Here is a 20,198-nt window from a genome sequence, read left to right on the forward strand (position 1 = left end):
CTTGCTCAAACTCCAAACCTCTCCTCAACTTTGGCCAAATATTCCGACTTCATATAGTCTCGGACCCAGGGTCAGATTCGTTACAAGTCAGGCTAGACTTGTAACGACAGGTTTCCCCTCGTGTGCTGGAGTATAACTCGCGGGGGAAGGGTCCGTCACAGAAATTCATATTTGCCGAGACTAGAGTAGAGAACACGGAGTTTTTTTGGGATTTCACAATCTGTTTATTTGAATTTGGGCTAAAACAATAGTTAGTGTATAAAGGCGAATACTTAACGCCGAGGCCTGGGAAGGTACGGAAGGATACTAGGTGTAGGCTAGGTTGAGCTCAACGGCCAGTGGTTTGGTTACGGGGCAGCTGGAGTCAGCACTTCCAGGCGGAACGGTGGCGTTGCGGGGTTCGTCAGGGTTATCCGTCGAGGTCAAGTTCCGTCGCACAGTGGGCCAAATGGCAAAAAAATTGGAAATAAGTCTACAACTTTTTATCTGTTGATTTTAGCCATACAAAATGTTCTAGACATTTGTAGAGGAGGACATAGGCTTTCAGAAAAGTGCTGTTGTTGGTCCATATCTTTAATACAGGGTGAGCTACAGGGTGTGAAAGTTGACCACTTTTGACTTCTCCAAGCTTCTGGGGGCCATAACTTTTGATCTACTCAACCGATTTACATGATTTAGGACTCTAGAGAAAGAGCTTGACAAGATCTAAAAAACTTATGCATAAAGTACCATGCCATCGTGTACTGTTAAGGAGTTATGAATTGTTTAATTTTAAAATATGAAAATTTGGCCTTGGTTTTTTTCAGTGTTTTTTAAATAACTCCGTCAATTTTAAAGCTATAAACTTCATACTTCACACAAATTATGCCAGCATATGTGTGCATAAAATACAAAAGGAATCACGTGAATATCTTTGGCGGTTTAAAAATGGCATCGTTTTCAATATGAAAAATATTTTTTTTGTCAAAAAATTGCAAAATTTTTCAAAAAAGATACTCCCATTTCCTTTAAGTTTTCGCAAACTTTGGCCGTCAAAGCATTATCATTTCTTTCCATTTTCACAAAGTCGAGGTATTAAGAAAAGTTTTAAGTGCTAATTTGGCTAATTTCGATATCAAACAACACCGTTATCTTAAGACCAAAATGGCCAATTTTTTTACTAAACTTCAAAAGTTTCTCACTGGAAAAAAAGTTCCACGGGGATTTTTTCGCTTTTTTTGAACTTAAATGAAAGCTTAAAATGTTCCCAACATTTTAAGGTATGTCTCGCCATATCCTAGCCATAAATGAGATCGTAGCGATCAAAATACTGAAAAAAGTCAATTTTCAAGTAGTGCTATATTCATTGCTAAAAAACAAGTATTACGTCACATTTTATTGCAAAGATGTTAAATAAACTTTTATTTGGTAACACTTCTTCTACAAAACACAAAAAGAATCATGGAAATATCTCTATTCTATTCCATTTTATGGAACCGGCAATAAAAAAGTCAATTTTTCAAAAAAGTCGAATTTCCCAAATTTTGTTTTTGTTGACCTAATTGCACATGACACACTATAGCCATATTTACGCAACATACCTTATCGTAAAGGAAATTTTCATACCTATTCCATTTTATGGAACCGGCAATAAAAAAGTCAATTTTTCAAAAAAGTCGAATTTCCCAAATTTTGTTTTTGTTGTCCTAATTGCACATGACACACTATAGCCATATTTACGCAACATACCTTATCGTAAAGGAAATTTTCATACCTTTCCAACGATGTATAAAACATTTCTCAACTCGGATTCTATCTACTCTAAAATTCATTTACACTTCATTAAACTCTATATAAAAATGTCTATTTGTGAAATGGAACCTTATATGGGGCCTACACTAAAACATTGATAGATTTGCCCAGGGTTTACAATACAAATGTGTTAGAATAAAAAAAGGTCTCCTGCCAAAGTTTAAAAAAATTGGAATAAAAATATGTGTTTTAGAGCGAAAACACTTCGCATCGGCGTGCGTTTGTATAGTACCTACATCTATTTTTAATGTAAGCTGATGATTTTTGAATAAAAAGTAACCTAGAAATATACCTGCATATATATATATATTTGTGTTAAGATTTGATGCAGACAAATGTTACCTGTTTCGCTATGTCGAATTCCCAGGAAATCCACCGTATCAATGAATGTGAAAAAACCTACCCATAAAAAATTCATTGTCATTTTTTTTAACCAAATTCGAGTCCAGGTAAATAATTATAGAAGAGTAAGTAAAAAGAGGCACTTTGGACCCCTTTTTACGATTGCGTCTGATACCTGAAATGGGTCATTAATTGTGAATATATTGCATAAATATTTGAACAAAATCCAAATTTTCTTCATTATATTTTGTAGAGGCGTAAAGGACATTTATAAGTTATGGAAGTCATACTGAAGTATTCCACTCTTTCGAAAATTGTATGGGACATCAAAAATGATTCCAAATCATACACGGAGTCATTTAAGGAACTTGTTTACACTTTGGACCACATATATGGAATAAGGCTAAATAAAGACGCTTTAGACAAACTTGAAAAATTCTACAAATCATTTGAGAGAAGGTTGCCAGAATGTTCATTCGCAAAAATCAAGTTTTTCAAAATGTATGAGAAGTGGCTGAAATCGGATCTACTTATTGAAATTAAACCGCTGATTCCCGGCCGGCCTAGCAAAGCATACGACGAAGTTACGGAGAAAACCAAAAAGAAAAAACAAGAGGAACTATTGGCGGCACATCCGCCAAATTTAATAAAAGATACGTTCAAAACAGCATTGTTAAAAACACAACCAAAAAATGTTGGACGAATTGTCGATGTTTTACCATTAGCATCTCCGAAAAGGGTAAAGAGAATGGTAGAAAGTATTCCAACTCCAAAATCGACTACAGAATTCACGGAGGAAGATGCACTGGCCCTGATTTTGAACCTAGGCCTCTCAAGAAACAAATACTCAACAATGAGGAAGGCTCTTCGTGAAAAAGGATGGGGTTGTTTACCCTCAAAACATAAATTGTACAACACCAGGACGAAAATGGTGCCATCAAATATATACGTGGACGAATTAAAAGCAAGAGTGAAACTTGCTGATCTTGTTGAAAATACAGCTGTTAGAATTATTTCTAATTTTACTGAAGAACAGTTGAACACATGTAATAATTCCGAAGTGGTTTTGATCAGCAAATGGGGTTGTGATGGATCATCTGGATTTTCCGAATATAAGCAACAAACAGAAATAGATACCAACTTCGCATCAATTTTCATGGCATCATTAGTACCATTGAGAATGAGATTGTACAAGGACCAATCTTCATCATCGAAAGAAAATGCATTTCAAGATATATGGATAAATAGAACACCTGGGTCAAAATATTTATGTCGCCCAATTCGGTTTGAGTATACAAAGGAAGACCGGAACACAACACGATCTTTGGTGAACGAAATAAAGGAAGAAATTGCTGCATTACCCATGATTGTTATAAACCAATTGGGAAGAAATATAAAAGTTTCGTTTCAACTACAACTCACTATGATCGATGGAAAGGTGGCAAACGCATTAACTGGCGTTAGGTCCAATTGGAGATGCAATATTTGTGGCAAGAAGAATGGGCAATTCGAGGACAAGTCTGATGAAAATTTAGTAAACGAAAATGCGCTCAATTTCGGTATTTCGCCCCTGCACTGTAGAATTCGATTCATGGAGTATTGTTTGCATTTATCGTATGACCTTAAATATCGGACTAGCCCTGGAAACCGCGATGTCTCTGCTAGAAACAACCAAGATCTTCACAAAATGAGGCAGGAAGAGAAGAATCGAATCCAGTTGGAGTTTAAACAAAAGGGACTTATAATAGATAAACCTCTTTACGGATACGGAAGCACAAATGATGGCAACTCGGCAAGGCGGTTTTTTGAGGACCCCGTATCGACATCTAAAATAACCGGTCTTGATGAACACTTGCTAAGACGATTCAAAGTGATTTTGGCTGTAATCAATAGCAAAAAGATGATAAATTCAACCAAATTTGAAGCTTATAGTAATGACACAAAAAACATTTTATCTGATTTATATTCGTGGAAAGCTTTAACACCGACAGTACATAAAGTCTTACATCATGGCAAGGAAATTGTGGAATACAACATACTTCCGTTAGGAGAACTTACAGAAGAAGCTCAGGAATCCCGTAATAGAGATGTTAAACAGTTCCGGCTTTTCAATACCCGAAAGAGCACCAAATTTAACCAAAATTATGATTTACTTCAATATTTATTGTTATCGTCTGATCCGGTACTATACAGCATCAGAACTAAATGGCTACCAAAAATATGTGACGATATAGATAAGGACGATCCCGATGCCATTCAAATTAAAGAGCTTTTAAATTTTGATACCTTAGATTATTTGGTAGAGAATAAAATCAAATAATACAAAACTAAAATGCTTTTTTATTTTGGGAGTAGCTAATATACATATAAACGCACGCCGATGCGAAGTGTTTTCGCTCTAAAACACATATTTTTATTCCAATTTTTTTAAACTTTGGCAGGAGACCTTTTTTTATTCTAACACATTTGTATTGTAAACCCTGGGCAAATCTATCAATGTTTTAGTGTAGGCCCCATATAAGGTTCCATTTCACAAATAGACATTTTTATATAGAGTTTAATGAAGTGTAAATGAATTTTAGAGTAGATAGAATCCGAGTTGAGAAATGTTTTATACATTGTTGGAAAGGTATGAAAATTTCCTTTACGATAAGGTATGTTGCGTAAATATGGCTATAGTGTGTCATGTGCAATTAGGACAACAAAAACAAAATTTGGGAAATTCGACTTTTTTGAAAAATTGACTTTTTTATTGCCGGTTCCATAAAATGGAATAGAATAGAGATATTTCCATGATTCTTTTTGTGTTTTGTAGAAGAAGTGTTACCAAATAAAAGTTTATTTAACATCTTTGCAATAAAATGTGACGTAATACTTGTTTTTTAGCAATGAATATAGCACTACTTGAAAATTGACTTTTTTCAGTATTTTGATCGCTACGATCTCATTTATGGCTAGGATATGGCGAGACATACCTTAAAATGTTGGGAACATTTTAAGCTTTCATTTAAGTTCAAAAAAAGCGAAAAAATCCCCGTGGAACTTTTTTTCCAGTGAGAAACTTTTGAAGTTTAGTAAAAAAATTGGCCATTTTGGTCTTAAGATAACGGTGTTGTTTGATATCGAAATTAGCCAAATTAGCACTTAAAACTTTTCTTAATACCTCGACTTTGTGAAAATGGAAAGAAATGATAATGCTTTGACGGCCAAAGTTTGCGAAAACTTAAAGGAAATGGGAGTATCTTTTTTGAAAAATTTTGCAATTTTTTGACAAAAAAAATATTTTTCATATTGAAAACGATGCCATTTTTAAACCGCCAAAGATATTCACGTGATTCCTTTTGTATTTTATGCACACATATGCTGGCATAATTTGTGTGAAGTATGAAGTTTATAGCTTTAAAATTGACGGAGTTATTTAAAAAACACTGAAAAAAACCAAGGCCAAATTTTCATATTTTAAAATTAAACAATTCATAACTCCTTAACAGTACACGATGGCATGGTACTTTATGCATAAGTTTTTTAGATCTTGTCAAGCTCTTTCTCTAGAGTCCTAAATCATGTAAATCGGTTGAGTAGATCAAAAGTTATGGCCCCCAGAAGCTTGGAGAAGTCAAAAGTGGTCAACTTTCACACCCTGTAGCTCACCCTGTATTAAAGATATGGACCAACAACAGCACTTTTCTGAAAGCCTATGTCCTCCTCTACAAATGTCTAGAACATTTTGTATGGCTAAAATCAACAGATAAAAAGTTGTAGACTTATTTCCAATTTTTTTGCCATTTGGCCCACTGTGCGTCGGTTGTTGAGTCAGAGTACGAACGGTCGGGAGCTGTCTTGGGTGGTTATGGTGCAGTGCTCCAGAAGGACACGGTCCTGGGAAGGAATAAATAGGCGGTGATACAACGATACAATGTAACGTAGCTTTTACGGTGCAGTGACCACGTAAGTTCATTGTGTACGGGGCTCAAACGGCAAAGTTTAACAAAGCATTTACGTTGCAGTGACCACGAAAGTTCACTGTTTACGGGGCTCAAAAGCAAAGTGTATCTAGGCATTTACGTTGCAGTGACCACGAAAGTTCACTGTGTACAGGGCTCACACGGCAAAGTTTATCAAAGCTTTTACGTTGCATTGACCACGAAAGTTTACTGTTTACGGGGCTCAAACGGCAAAGTTTTCGAACCGTTTACGGTGCAGTAACCACGAAAGTTCACAGTTTACGGGGCTCACACGGCGAGTTTAACGCAGCTTTTACGGTGCCGTGACCACGAAAGTTCACTGTTTCCGGGGTTCGACCGGGAAAATTTAATGAGATTGTACGGTGCAGCGACCACGAAAGTTCACTGTTTACGGGGCTCAGACAGCAAAATTTTACGAAGCTTTTATGGTGCAGTGACCACGAAAGTTCAATGTTTACGGGGTTCGAACGGCAAAATTTACCGAAGCTTGTACGGAGCAGTGACTACGAAAGTTCACTGTTTACGGGGGTAACACGGCAAAGTTTAACAAATATCACACGGCGCGCGAACACTGTCACTTTTGTCTATGTCACTAAGCACTTGTTCGCTCTACTCACCGATATTTCCTTGGCTTCCTCCGCTTCGACTTGGCTTCGCTTCCGATGCTTGACTTCTGATTCCCTTAGTCAGTCCTTGCCCTCCTTTTATATGTTAATACTCTTCGCAAAATATTTTCCAATTCACCACGGCAGCGCTAGTCCAACACAAAATATTCTCTCTTGCAGCATACCCGCAGATGTGAGTATATTCGCTGGTGCTGCTGGCTGACCACCGCACAAGCATAGCCCTTGTACGTACCACTAATGAATGTACGTTTGTTTGACTATCGTTGCTGGTTACATACGAAGTGGAGTCGTTTTGACGGACCCTTCCACCGCAGCCCTGTTCTTGTCTTCTTGAGTCTCTAGAGTGCGCAATTATTATCTGATTTGCACAAAGAGCTTGTTCTGACTTCCAACAACTATGCGAGTTATGGTTTAAATCGGTTCATAACTTGATATAGCTTTCATATAAACAGATGTCCCGATTATACTTCCTCAGCCTCTAGAGAGCGTAATTATTATCCGATTTGGCTTAAATTTTGCACAACGACATCTACTATGGTCTCCAACATCCAAACAAAGTATGGTCCGAATCGGTCCTTAACGTAATATAGCTTCAATAGCATCGCCAAATGCGATTCGTGGTGTAGGGTATATAAGATTCAGCCTGAAAGAACTTAGCACTCTTTGCTTGCTTAATTTATAAATTTTAACATAGCATTATATTCCACTCTCTACCAAGTATCCCACATATGTATAGGTGCACTTTTTTTCCCAAACATTTATTAACTATGTCTATTTTGAATCATTTTCCCCGCATTAGGTAATTCGCGAGAATTGGAGTCTGAAATATAGCGCATGTTTTGTATTGTGCCCGGTACGTCCGCAAGAGTATGATGTTCCTCAATATGTGAGTATTGTAGCGCGTCTGAGAGCACCACCGGGAAATCTTTTGGAGCTACGCAATACAGATTGGGATCGTGATTTTGTGATAAATTCTGATAATCGATCGAGCAGTCAAAGTTCTGCAGTGCCAGCTGCATCAAAAACAAATCAGCCACCAATAGTGCAGTCGAAATTCCCCACAGATAACGAAATCAAAGATGACATTGCAATTTGTGTGAAGCCCTTTCACTTTAACTACGATCAGTCCTTGTTCTTGATGGAATATTTGGAATTCTATGCCCTAATGGGAGTTTCACATTTTACCTTTTACAATCATACCATTGGCCCTCATGCCAATTGCATATTGGACCATTATGTGCGGGGTGATATACCAGGAAATTCAACGGCCGAGGATACATTCGATATAAATGCGAATAAAGGTAAATACTTAGGTAGGCATTGGGACTTATTTCAAAACAGAGAGTTTTTTAATCATAATAAATATTTACTTTATTTTAGAAACTCCAGAGGCTAGTTTGCCTCCTCCGAAGATCTTCAAGAGTTCGAATTATCGCAAACCCACAGTAGAAATATTTCCTTGGAATTTACGTATGCGCTCTCAAAAGGAAATACGCACTGAGGGGCTATTTGCTGCCCTCAATGATTGTCTGTATCGCACCATGTATCGCTACAAGTATCTGGCATTGGTTGATTTGGATGAGTTTATTGTGCCCCGTCAGGTTGACACACTCAATGAGTTATTGAGGTAGGCATGTGAATGAACTAAAATTGGGAAATTATATTAAGGGGCTTTCTTTATTTTCCAGTTCCTTAAATAATCGCACAAGAAATCGTAATACCGGCGCCTATTCATTTCAAAATGCCTTCTTCTATTTGCAATTCGCCGATGATCCTCAATTGGCTAAAGTGGCAAGCGGAGAAAGCTTAGAATTGGCAAAGTTGAGAGCAGCACTGGTGACACAAAGAAAGACAAGAAGGTAAGTGGTGTTACGTAGTAAGAAAATCTTAGGCAATTCATATAGAAAAGGACCTTAGAATCTAATTTGTTGAGGATAAAGAGACGCGTGATTGTTTATGCCCACCTCTAAGAGAAAATGGAATTATTTGATTTGTGAATCCATGAAGTAAATAGGTAACGTTGATAATGAAACTGTACCCGTATCTGTTGATGTCATATTCAGCTCTATTTTGGTAACAGCTGGCAGAGAGTGCTTTGCTACCTCTTTAAAGTGAGTTTTTGAAAATTAATATATCTTTAATTATTTCCGGTAACTAGTGGCTCTACTCCTTGCCCTGTCACACTCGGGATGGACAATAAATTGACGTTTAAACTGATCTACGGATCAGTAACGGTTATTTCGCCAAAAATTACTGAGACCCTGTCATCCCGTCTACCGGGGTTCGAGAGTGACTTAACAGTAGACCACAGTTTGCCTACACCGGTGCCTAAGTTACATTGCTCCAAGTGTTCCAGCCACAAATTCGGCTTATGTTCGTTGTCTACCCTGTTTATTTTCAGATTCAGCTCGCTGATTCTGGGGTTAGTGGGGTCCATACAACGAGTCCCATCACGCTCGTCTGCCAGTACCTGCACCTGCACCTGGTGTATTCGACCGGCTGGTATAAAGCGAGCGGCTGCTGCGTTAATGATGTCTCGGAATTTCCTCTCGGCCACTAGCTCATCCGAGGAGGGTGGCAGTTCACTGAAGCGGCGATTGGTATACTCTCTGAAGCCAGCCCAATCGGCCTTCTTCTGATTGATAAACGTCCGGCGCTCAGAGGTTATGAAGTCGGGCGGTCGGTCGATGGTGAGAATTATGGGGAGATGGTCTGACCCCAAAGAGATGACGGCTTGCCAGGATACGTCACTTAGGACATCAGGGGATGCAATATAAATGTCTGGCGAGCTGCTGCACCTCCTCGTAATCCTTGTGGGGGCATCCTCATTCACCGTGCAAAACGTGCAACTTTCAATCTGCTCTCCCAAAGCTATGCCACGCTGGTCGTTACCTAGGGGAGAATGCCATGAAGTGTGATGCGCATTTAAAATCCCCCAGAACCAGACGATTATGGCCAGATAGTAACCCACTTATGTTGAGGTTGTAAGCTTGGCCATTAATAGGGACACAGCTACCAACCGGCGGTATGTACACATTGTTTAGGTCTATCTCGGCAATACCGGACTAGACTGCTATCCCCATGCACTCCATGTAGGGGTCACTAGCGCCAGGCGCAGGCGAGATGGGTCTATATTGCAGGGAATGGTGTATCACGAAGGCCAACCCCCCACCTCTATTCCTTGAGCGATCCTTACATAGCACATTGTATCCATGACAACTGTGCAAGCTGCAGATGTTGGTCAGCTTTGTCTCCTGGATCGCAGCGACCAATATATCTCTCCGACTCATGAAATCCACAATCTCACCGATCTTGCCACGGATTCCATAGCAGTTTAGCTGCAAAAGCGATACATTTCCGGGCACTGGCCTGGCAATATTTGGGCTGGGACGCTGCCACAAAGTCCGACGACGAGGACGCAGAAGGCGACGACGACGACGCTTGTGACCCACTGCTGGCTATGTTCGCACAGCACCTTGCGACATATCCTGTATGACTATACTCCCGAAGTGAAGTGAGGCCATAGCAAGTCGGAAATGTTCCCACTCCATGCACCGGTTACACCTCACCGACACCGATCGATGATGGAGACGGTTCTGGCAAACCGAACAGAGCCAGGTTCCTGGGGTTCTTTTCAATCCCGGCACGGAACAGCAGCGTGCGAAGAAGGCACTCCGGGATGTGCCTCTCCCATGACGAAAAGAGACGAACACGTACACTGAGGCGGCAGCCCTTGCCGATGAGGGTTCCATCGGGTCTATCCGGTGCGTACAACCGGCTGCCATGGGTTGGTCGGAGTTTTAGTCTTCGCCTTTTGCGGTTTATATTATGGTCGCCTTCAATAGACTTTGCTGGAGCTTCCTCATCCATTCTGACAACATGACCTATTAAACGCAACGTTGCAGTTAGATGCTTGATTAACTTTTTATTGCCGTCATACACCTCGTGCCCTATATTGTCAATTAACGCAGACTAGTCTGTCGAGAGGTGGTCTTGTTTCTAAACTGTTTCGGAGAGGTTTTTTCCTATTTTAACTAAGAAGCGTGTATCAGCAAGCGTAATCCAGTAAAGTCGTACCAAACTCAGACATGACGCGAAATGCCCGAGGGCTCTCGAAGGCGGCTTTGTCGTCAAAGAAAATATGGTAGGTGTTGATTTTCCCTTCTCGGGTCTTTTCAGGATTTGGCGCAGCATAAATATCTGGTCTATGGTGGTTTTACCAGGTCTAAAGCCGCACTGATAGGTCTTAATTATTTCGTTGACTTAAGACTTAAATCTTTCACACAGTACTCTCGGTAGTATTTTATATGCGATTCCTCTGTCACCTTTCTTGTGTACGGGAACATAGTATGATGAGGTTTCAATCATCGGGTATGCGTTCTGCTAGCCAGATTGCGCAGATGAGCTAATGCATACGCCTTATTAGCGTGTCGCCTCCGGTCTTAAACATTTCAGCGGGCAACCCATCGGCACCTGCTGCCTCATTGTTTTCAGCCGGGTTACTGCTACTTGGACCTCGTTTTGAGTAGGTTGTACACATTCTATATCATCATCAGGGATTGGTTATGCGGTATACTCATGGCCACCATCATCGGATACCAGCAGCTGAAAAATGTGTTCTTTGCAAATCTCCAGTACATTATCTGTATCAGTTACCAGATTTCATTCTTTGCCTGTACCAAAGCCATCGGTTGACGTTTAATTCTTTGATAGAATTTTCGAACTCCATTCCGGCTTCCGAAAATTTCGATTCGCTCATAATCACGTCTGTATCAGTTACCAGATTTCATTCTTTGCCTGTACCAAAGCCATCGGTTGACGTTTAATTCTTTGATAGAATTTTCGAACTCCATTCCGGCTTCCGAAAATTTCGATTCGCTCATAATCACGTCTGTATCAGTTACCAGATTTCATTCTTTGCCTGTACCAAAGCCATCGGTTGATGTTTAATTCTTTGATAGAATTTTCGAACTCCATTCCGGCTTCCGAAAATTTCGATTCGCTCATAATTTCGATTCACTTTTCTTCTTGCGGAAAGGAAGCTTTTCTTCGCTCCTTTTCTCCCGATACCTCTCCTACATCTGGTGCGTTGCTACTGAATGTAATGTTACACTGTATGCCGCATTCTTGGCTTCAGTAGCTTTTTGGCACTCCTGGTCGTACCATGAATTTTTTGCTTGGTATCAAATATGGATTTTGGGGCTTTTTCCATAGAGTAGGCTATAGTTTGCCATTGCACCGTTGTATCATCGGGACAAGGAGTGCTTTCATCAAGAAATTGGGTCATTCGAGTGGAGTATGCCGTTGCCATTTGTTGTATTGGCAGCATTTCAATGTCCAGCTTCCATGCAGTCCCAGATCATATGTTTCTCACCACACTAAGACGAGTGCAGATCTTTGCCGCAACAAGGTAATGATCCGAATCGATGTTCGCCCCTCAGATCGATCGCACAACTAACATGCTGGTTGAATGCCTTCCATCTACCTCAGCAAGAACTATTTCGTTTCTCGTATTTTATTCGAGTAACAGCCACGTGGCAGTGTTGGAGTCTGGTGTTGCTTACTTCCATATACTTTGCCGCGGCGAGGTCTAGTTGCCTCAATCCATTATCGGAAGTTTCTTCGTGTATGCAAAATTTTCCGACTGTTGGGCCGAAAATATTTTCCTTCCCTATTTTCGCATTAAAATCTCCTAGTACGATTTTAATGTCATGGGCGGGACAGTGGTCATACTTCTTTTTCTATTCTTTTGTAGAAAATTACCTTGGTCTTGTTTGTCCTTGTCTATCTTCGGCGTCCATGCCCCCAAATAAGGCTGATGTTGAAGAATTTGGCCATTGTGCGGATTGTGGTTAGCCTCTTTGCACTTAAAGAGCCGTAAGTTTTATAACCCAATTGAAAACCTCCACCGAAGTCCATCAGATTCGGTTCAGAATTAGATTTCTACTTATAGGTAGACTATATAATACCCTACACCTTTTTGCCTTTCCTTACTTGTTTTATTTTAATTTCATATTATCTGGTTTTTTTTCAGACGCTTTAAGCTTCATCCCCAAAAGCAGCGTTCAAAATACATCTGTCGACCTGAGGCCGTTGTTGAGGCTGGTAATCATTTTGTGTGGGAATATGCTCCCGGAAAGGGTTCCCTTAATGTACCACCAACAGATGCCATATTGCAGCATTATAGGGTAAGAAGTCGATTGTACAAATTAAACATCTTTCACATTAAAGACAATTTATCATTTGTCTAATTTAGGTCTGTGAATTTGGTGGTAACGACTGCATTAAAGCCCCCTCCATCATTGATCGTACCTCCAATAAATATATCAATCGCCTTGTGGAACGAGTCCTTACTGTCTATCGTTATTTGAAGACGAAATGTGATTTGCCCGAGTTACCACCCATACCAAAACCACAGACGCCGAAACCTGAAATGAAACCCATCATACGCAAGGATACCGACCACCACGAAGCCGCTGTGGTGAAACGCAAAGACGTCATGACCAAAAAGATTTTAGAAAATAAGAAATTGGATGTTAAAAAGAATATCAAAAGAGACAACGAAGTGGCAAAAGTAGCAGCTGCCCAGAGACCACTTTCAAAAGCCAACTCGGCCATAGTGTCAGCGATAACAACGATAAAAAATTCTAAAGCGTCATTAAATGAGACAGCATTAAATGCTGGCAAAACAAATAAGACAACGATTGCAACATCGCTACTGACAACGGCTGGAGGACAAAATTCTTCAAGTTCCATAACATCAACGAGCAGCACGAATCCCACAACAGCCACAAGCACACTGATGACCACAACAACGACGAAGGAGACGACACCCTTGGATGTATTTACAGCAAAGAAGACCCACAAAGTTGTGGTCTTTTTTGTGGATGACAAAGGAAAGCCTAGGGCACGTTTGGAGTATCATTAGAAGAAAGTGTAATGTGATCGAGAAAAGGGTTATGTAGCCAATAGTGTTGGCGCCCTTAGAGATGGTTTACAGAATCCCCCGCCTTCCTTTTCACTATATTTATTTTCTGTTATTATTTTTGACTTTTCAGCTATCTAAAATATGTCAGCAGGATGAAATCGAGCCTTGGGGAGAAAACGAACAATCAAATGGATATATTGTACCAACTTAGTGAGAGGAACACTCACAAAAGCTTTACTGAATAGTTAAAGATGGTAACTGGATATCTGTCTATTTGAATATTATAACCAAGCTTAGTCTTGGAAAATTGGAGTTTACCATGGGGTAACATTTGTGAGGTTTTCGAAAAAAATAAAACTTGAACTGCTCCGCTCATCGTTTTACTTTCTCAAAAAGTATTCGAACTGATGGTTCGGTTTATAAACAGATCTATAACTCGGATTCGACTATCTCAAACGTTTTGGGTTTTCCCGAGCCAACAGTTTCCGGTGTCAACAGTTTCCCGAGTCAACAATGTCTCAAGCTAAAAGATTCTGAGCCCTCGGCAATAAGTCGGCCCTAACGTTTGTCGCTACTGCATTGGTGCCTGTCATATTAATACTCCTAAGTGTCATGTAGGCGTTTATCGCCTACTTGCTGTAGAGTAAACACAGTCTTTAAGACTGCCTGACACTTTGGCTTTTATGGGAGCATCCATTCCAGCCCTCTAATACATTCTGTCAATACCGTATTATCAGATGAAACACAGAGCAAAAGTACGGTGATGAGGAGATAAAGGAAGAGAACAGGAAGCAAGCGCCCATCCGTCAAGCCGATGTGTGTGTGTGCATCCCCCGGAGGATCACCTATCCAAGTCCAAAGTTTACATATCTACGTGCACATGACCGCGTCCACGATGTGCGCGCTGTGATTTAACCTATCGTACAATACCTGGTTATGACGCCTACCATAATGCTAAGTGATCTCTTGTCAATTGCTAGCAACTAATTTCATATTTCTTGAGCCGACGTGTATATCGGTGCCCCGGGTGAGCACCGGGATTCCCCAATCAAGGTGCAACTAAGTCTTAATCTTGCAGCTCTATGTACATATGATCACGTCTAAGATCTTATTGCGTACCCCGTCACAAGCATCCCGTCTTTACTAAGTTTTTGATCAAATGATAAGCTTGAGCTCCCCCATGTCGTCTCGTCTCACCCTTATCAAGACAGCTTTTACAGTAATCATTATACAGGTATACTTCCATATGACATCACACAGTACTTTAACTCTCGTCATAGTGCTAAGTGACTTCGTCCTCCTTCGGTCGGAAGAGGGCCTGAGAATCCTGGCAGTTCCGCGTCTATATATAGATTTCAACCTTGCCATAGACTGCGAACTGGCCATTTTCTGTACCATGTTCAGTAGCTCGACAAATGACACGTACTCTAGACTAGGGATTTATTCTCTCGCAATAAACGAGCTAATCCTGGCATATTTGTCCAGGTCCAAGTCTGCGCTGTATCAAAAGCCTAGAATTTATTCAGGGACTCTAAACATTCCACCATGCACTTCGAACTGTTGGTGCTCCAATCCAAGACCTTGAGCGTCGTCAAACTGTGCCGATAAATCCTGAGTTTTGAGGTCGGACTTAAGTTGCGGATATCCTAATGGCACAAATATTTGCCTTAAGGACAATATACTCGTCCGGTAGTCCCAGCGACATACCGATATCGGGTGCATCATAGTAGACGCTTATTGCTGATTCCATCTAAGGTAAGATTAAAGGGCACGCACTTGGGAACCGCATTTGCCAACTGCCTCAGTCGGAGATCTCTGGTCCATTGTGTGTGTCCTAGAAAGAAAAGAAACAGGAGAGAGGAGAGAAACGAAAACGCCGTTATAGAGAATGAAAAAGTCTCACCGACTTGAGAGACTTCCAGAATGCCTTGGGGATCGAGAGACTGTAGAGAGCTCAGTGAAGAGAAGAGGTTTTCACCCAAAACCCTACGCGTTCTCCCCGACAAAGCTTGGCCACAGGGTCTTGGCAACCCTGCAGTCTACAACACCAGGCCACCCCGAGTCAGCACGTTCGTTACAGTGGGAAACCACCTTCCCAAATACCAAACTCAATGGAGGGTACCCCATCGGCGTCGTCCTCAAAGAGTCTATCCGCGACCCAAAGCTGGCCAGCTCGTCAGCCACTTCGTTACCCAGCATAATCTAACAGCAGCCTCCAAACGTTCTAGACGCTCCTTGCATCTCCAGTCACCCAAGTCACAATGACAGTCTGGGAGGACCGCCGCTCCTGACTTAGGACTACATCCAAGGCCCTGAAGATCGCGCCTGCAAGACATTACACCCGTCCAGAAGTCTTCGTAACTCCCCAATACCAAGAAATTAAACAAAACCCACTGCACCGTGCTCCCATCCATCTTTGAGCCATCCTTGTAGACAAAGGGACGTAAGAATTGAGGGACGCCCCCAGACCAAAGCTCCCTCCCTAGAGAAAGGTCCACCTGGCACATAGGCCGTCGTATCGCCAATGTTACAAAAACTCCTGCACGGTGCTCCCATCCATCTTTGAGCCATCCGTGTAGACAAAGGGACGTAAGAATTGTGGGACGCCCCCAGACCAACGCTCCCTCCCAAGAGAAAGGTCCACCTGGCCAATGTCACGTAGGCATTCCACGCCAGCAGCCTTCCGCGGAACAAACGTATGCCCGAAATGCAAAGAGGGCCATGTCCCTGACTCTCTCAGTCTGACGGGCAGTTTTCAACACCTCGCACTCCACGTCCAAGTACAAAGGTTTCAGATCATGTATAGCATTCAGCGTTGCTCTTGTAACACTCCTCTTCGCCCCAAACCGCAATACTCCGCACCCTCTCCAACATACCGAAGACAATCATTTTCGAGAACCCGGTGCCATACTAGGGACCTATAGGTGAAGATCGGCCGAACCACAGCAGTGTAAATCCAGTGGACCGTACTCGTACTATGTACCTAGCTCCTGCCCACCGTTTGACTTTCTTTTCAACGTTCCTTCTCCATTTGAATTTCTGGTCAAGAAAAATGCCCAGGCCTCCTCAAGGACCGGTCCCCTGAACTCTCCATACCTCTTATTTCTCGAAGGACCTGAGAATCCCTATGGTAATCAAAAGGTTATCTCCCCATAAGAGGGGGGATAAAACCAACCTCCCTCCATGCTACGCCCCCCCGGGTAACAATCCCTCACCGAACCCTTAGCCAGTGATGCATTGTTATTCCATCCTTTAGCATAACATCAATTCAGTTCACCAAGAGAGGGGGACTCCCATTTCAACCAGAGAACCGTTATTAAAAGACCCTTCTATATCCAAGAAGGCCGCCAAAGTGAAGTCGTTTGTCCCCAAGTTCCCCCCTAAGCAACCCACCACGTCATCGAGGGTATAGTCAACTGACTGACCGTTGCCGTAGGAGGAATTCTAAATAATATATCACATACTTCGACATCACTCTCCTTGACTCCAAGATCTTGAGTTCCCCTCCATATAACACTAAAACCTCGGGTCTCGAATTCTCTTAACCCTTCCCACAATTTTGCATGTAGCTATTGTAATGGCACAGACCTCTGCCTAATAACCCAGATTTCCGGGATATCAATGTCGAGTGCTTCGTAGTAAGCCACAAATTTCGTCCCAAATCTTGCAGTTATTAGCATAACTGCACCCCTCAGTTTTAGCTCCCCCCCAGAACTTATGGAAATACGTTGTTTCTGACAAAATTTGCTAATTTTATTGTTTTTGAAAGGATTTTAGCCCCCCAAACTCCAAAAAAATGGCCTGGTTACACTTATGGTTAAATCCAAGGTCTCATCGTTCTAAAACTCAGCTTCCGGCTATCAATCGTAGAAGGGAACGCGAATCCTGAAAATCCTAATATAAATCGGTCTTAATACCAGTTATTTTGTAAAGAGGGCGTCGATTCCGCCCATGCCACAATGCACAAAAGTCTAAGTAAGTAATCGGCTTGTTGTGCGCTTCAAAGCCGAGAAGTAATCTCAAACAAAGCTATGTCAGGAATTCCGTGCTGCTCACAAAATCGTTAATCGTTTTCCATTTCAGGTCTGTAAGATGATTCAAGTTTTGTATGGTAACCGCACCTTAGTGCAGGAGACTGCCAGCCAGGCTTTATCATATAAATTTTCTCTCATCTCGTCATATTTGCCGCATCTATTCTGCATAAGTGCGCTCATAGTACTATGTGGTCCCTAATGAAATGGATAACCATACCGAACACTTTCCTACTTCCTCTCTACAATAGTACTAAGTGTCGCCGAATTTCGCCACGATTGACTACACATTCACCAAGTTTACTGATGGCAGTCTTTTGGCTTCTATGGCCAATTTGTCTACATTTTCTCACCCTTCTACTCCGCTCTTGCTCAGGTACCCACATCATGCGAATCGTACCAACTTAAAAGAAGGTGCTTATCTCCCTCTTACACTGCTAGACCCACCGTGAACTTATCGTCTTGGTTGTATACCTAATGGACAGATTACTGTCCCTAACGAATCTCAAACTCGATGTCCCAGCGTTAACACCATTTACTGGATCTCCGCCTGCGGAAACAGATCTTAATCCCTGGATACTCAATGTAGACTTCCAGGCCCACTTTGTACTTTAGCCCATGAACTTCCGGATGGCAATCCCAGACTTCCGCCAATCCAAAACTGTGCTGGTGACAGGAATGCCTCGGAAAAAGAGGTTTGCACGTGAATCACGCGCGAGGTTCAAATCCAATCACATGGTCATACATGACGGTGATTGAAGTAAAACTATCGTGCGTGAGCGTGAGTGAGTGAAATTATTCTCAGGATATGACTCACGAGAAAATCATGGTTCACGTCATCTCATGTTAGACCAAAACTAGCTTTCTTTCCTCTCAAATGCAAATTTTCCCAGGAACATTCCAGTGGCGAACTTTTCACATATCAATGAATGCTGTCTGATTTAAGCTCAATGATGGTAAAGTTCTTGAACGATTTCAATATCATGGGCGAGGCAGAGGTCGTATTCTCTCTCTAGGCGCTCGTTGAAAATATTCTTGGTTTACTCGTCGTTATACCAACCTTGTACTCCTCCAATATAACCGCCAATGCGTATACTGCACCTTCTCTATAATCCAGCCAAACACCGTTCGTTGAGCTACAAGAGAATCGAGAATTCCGTGTTTTACTCCATCAAGCAAAATCAACGGATACAAATTTCCCCCAATCAATATATCCACCGGGCCAGTCTGATAGAAATGAGGATCAGCACATTTCAAATTTGGATTAACTATTGAGCCAATTGACAAATAGGCAATTCTTGAACACTTCGCTAGACATTCACCTCCTAGTTCCGTAAATTCTGCTGAAACAGATTTAGCGTGATTTCAACATACAGGAAAATTTAATAATTTCTGCATTTTATGCGAAATAAACGTATCGCCCGAACATGGATCAATTAATACCCTTACTTTATAAGAACACCAATCACTTATAGTATAGATCTACGCTGTAGCCAATATTGTTCTGTTCGACACCGATGTATGATATGACCCTTACTTCCTGAGACGTAGAAGACGCTTCTGTGGTCTGTATTGTTTGACCCTGTGTCATGTTTGAGCCATTTCCTACGTTAGCGTGTATTTTTTGTGTCGCCTTCATTATGTGTAGAAGAGATTGATGCTTTGCACCATAATTTGCACACACATTTTTATACCCACCACCGAAGGATGGGGGTATATTCATTTTGTCATTCCGTTTGCAACACATCGAAATATCCATTTCCGACCCTATAACGTATATATATTCTTGATCAACCTAAAAATCTAAAACGATCTAGCCATGTCCGTCCGTCTGTCCGTCTGTCCGTCTGTATGTTGAAATCACGCTACAGTTTTTAAAAATAGATATATTGAGCAGAACTTTTGCACTGATTCTTTTTTTTTGTCCATAAGCAGGTTAAGTTCGAAGATGAGCTATATCGGACTATATCTTGATATAGCCCTCATATAGACCGATCTCTCGATTTAGAGTCTTAGGTCCATAAAAGCAACATTTATTATCCGACTTTGCTGACATTTAGTACAGTGAGGTGTGTTAGGCCCTTCGATATCCTTCTTCAATTTGGCCCAGATCGGTGCAGATTTGGATATAGCTGGCATACAGACCGATCCGCCGATTTAGGGTGTTAGGCCCATAAAAGCCTCAATTATTTTGCGATTTTGTTGAAATTTGGGACAGTGAGTTGTGTTAGGACCTTCAACATCCTTCGTTAATTTGGCCCTGATCGTTTTAGATTTGGATATAGTAACCATATAGACCGATCTCTCGTTTTAAGGGTTTGGGGCCATAAAAGGCGCATTTATTGTCCAATGTCTCCGAAATTTGGGACAGTGAGTTAGGTTAAGCCTCTTGAAAGACTTCTGCAATATGGCACAGATCGGTCCAGATTTGGATAAAACTGCCATATAGACCGATCTCTCGGTTTAAGGTTTTGGGCCATAAAAGGCGCATTTATTGTCCGATTTCGCCAAAATT

The 20,198-nt window shown here is 41.4% G+C and overlaps 1 protein-coding gene across 3 annotated transcripts in view; it reads left to right on the forward strand.

Annotated features, from left to right (window-relative positions):
- Nucleotides 1-19,993, forward strand: part of LOC106087360 (uncharacterized) — a 114,522-nt gene extending 94,529 nt beyond the window's left edge. For 2 of the 3 annotated variants that reach the window (XM_059365059.1, XM_013252383.2), the window contains 5 exons: nt 7,524-8,037; nt 8,105-8,351; nt 8,413-8,583; nt 12,759-12,912; nt 12,981-19,993. In XM_059365059.1, coding sequence (XP_059221042.1) covers nt 7,524-8,037; nt 8,105-8,351; nt 8,413-8,583; nt 12,759-12,912; nt 12,981-13,652 — 1,758 coding nt within the window. In that variant the 3' untranslated portion in view covers nt 13,653-19,993. The remainder of the gene's footprint in view (nt 1-7,523; nt 8,038-8,104; nt 8,352-8,412; nt 8,584-12,758; nt 12,913-12,980) is intronic. The other variant, XM_013252384.2, reaches the window with a different exon arrangement.
- The last annotated feature ends 205 nt before the right edge of the window (nt 19,994-20,198 follow it).

This window comes from Stomoxys calcitrans, chromosome 3 (genome assembly GCF_963082655.1).
Source record: "Stomoxys calcitrans chromosome 3, idStoCalc2.1, whole genome shotgun sequence".
NCBI classification, from domain to species: domain Eukaryota; kingdom Metazoa; phylum Arthropoda; class Insecta; order Diptera; family Muscidae; genus Stomoxys; species Stomoxys calcitrans.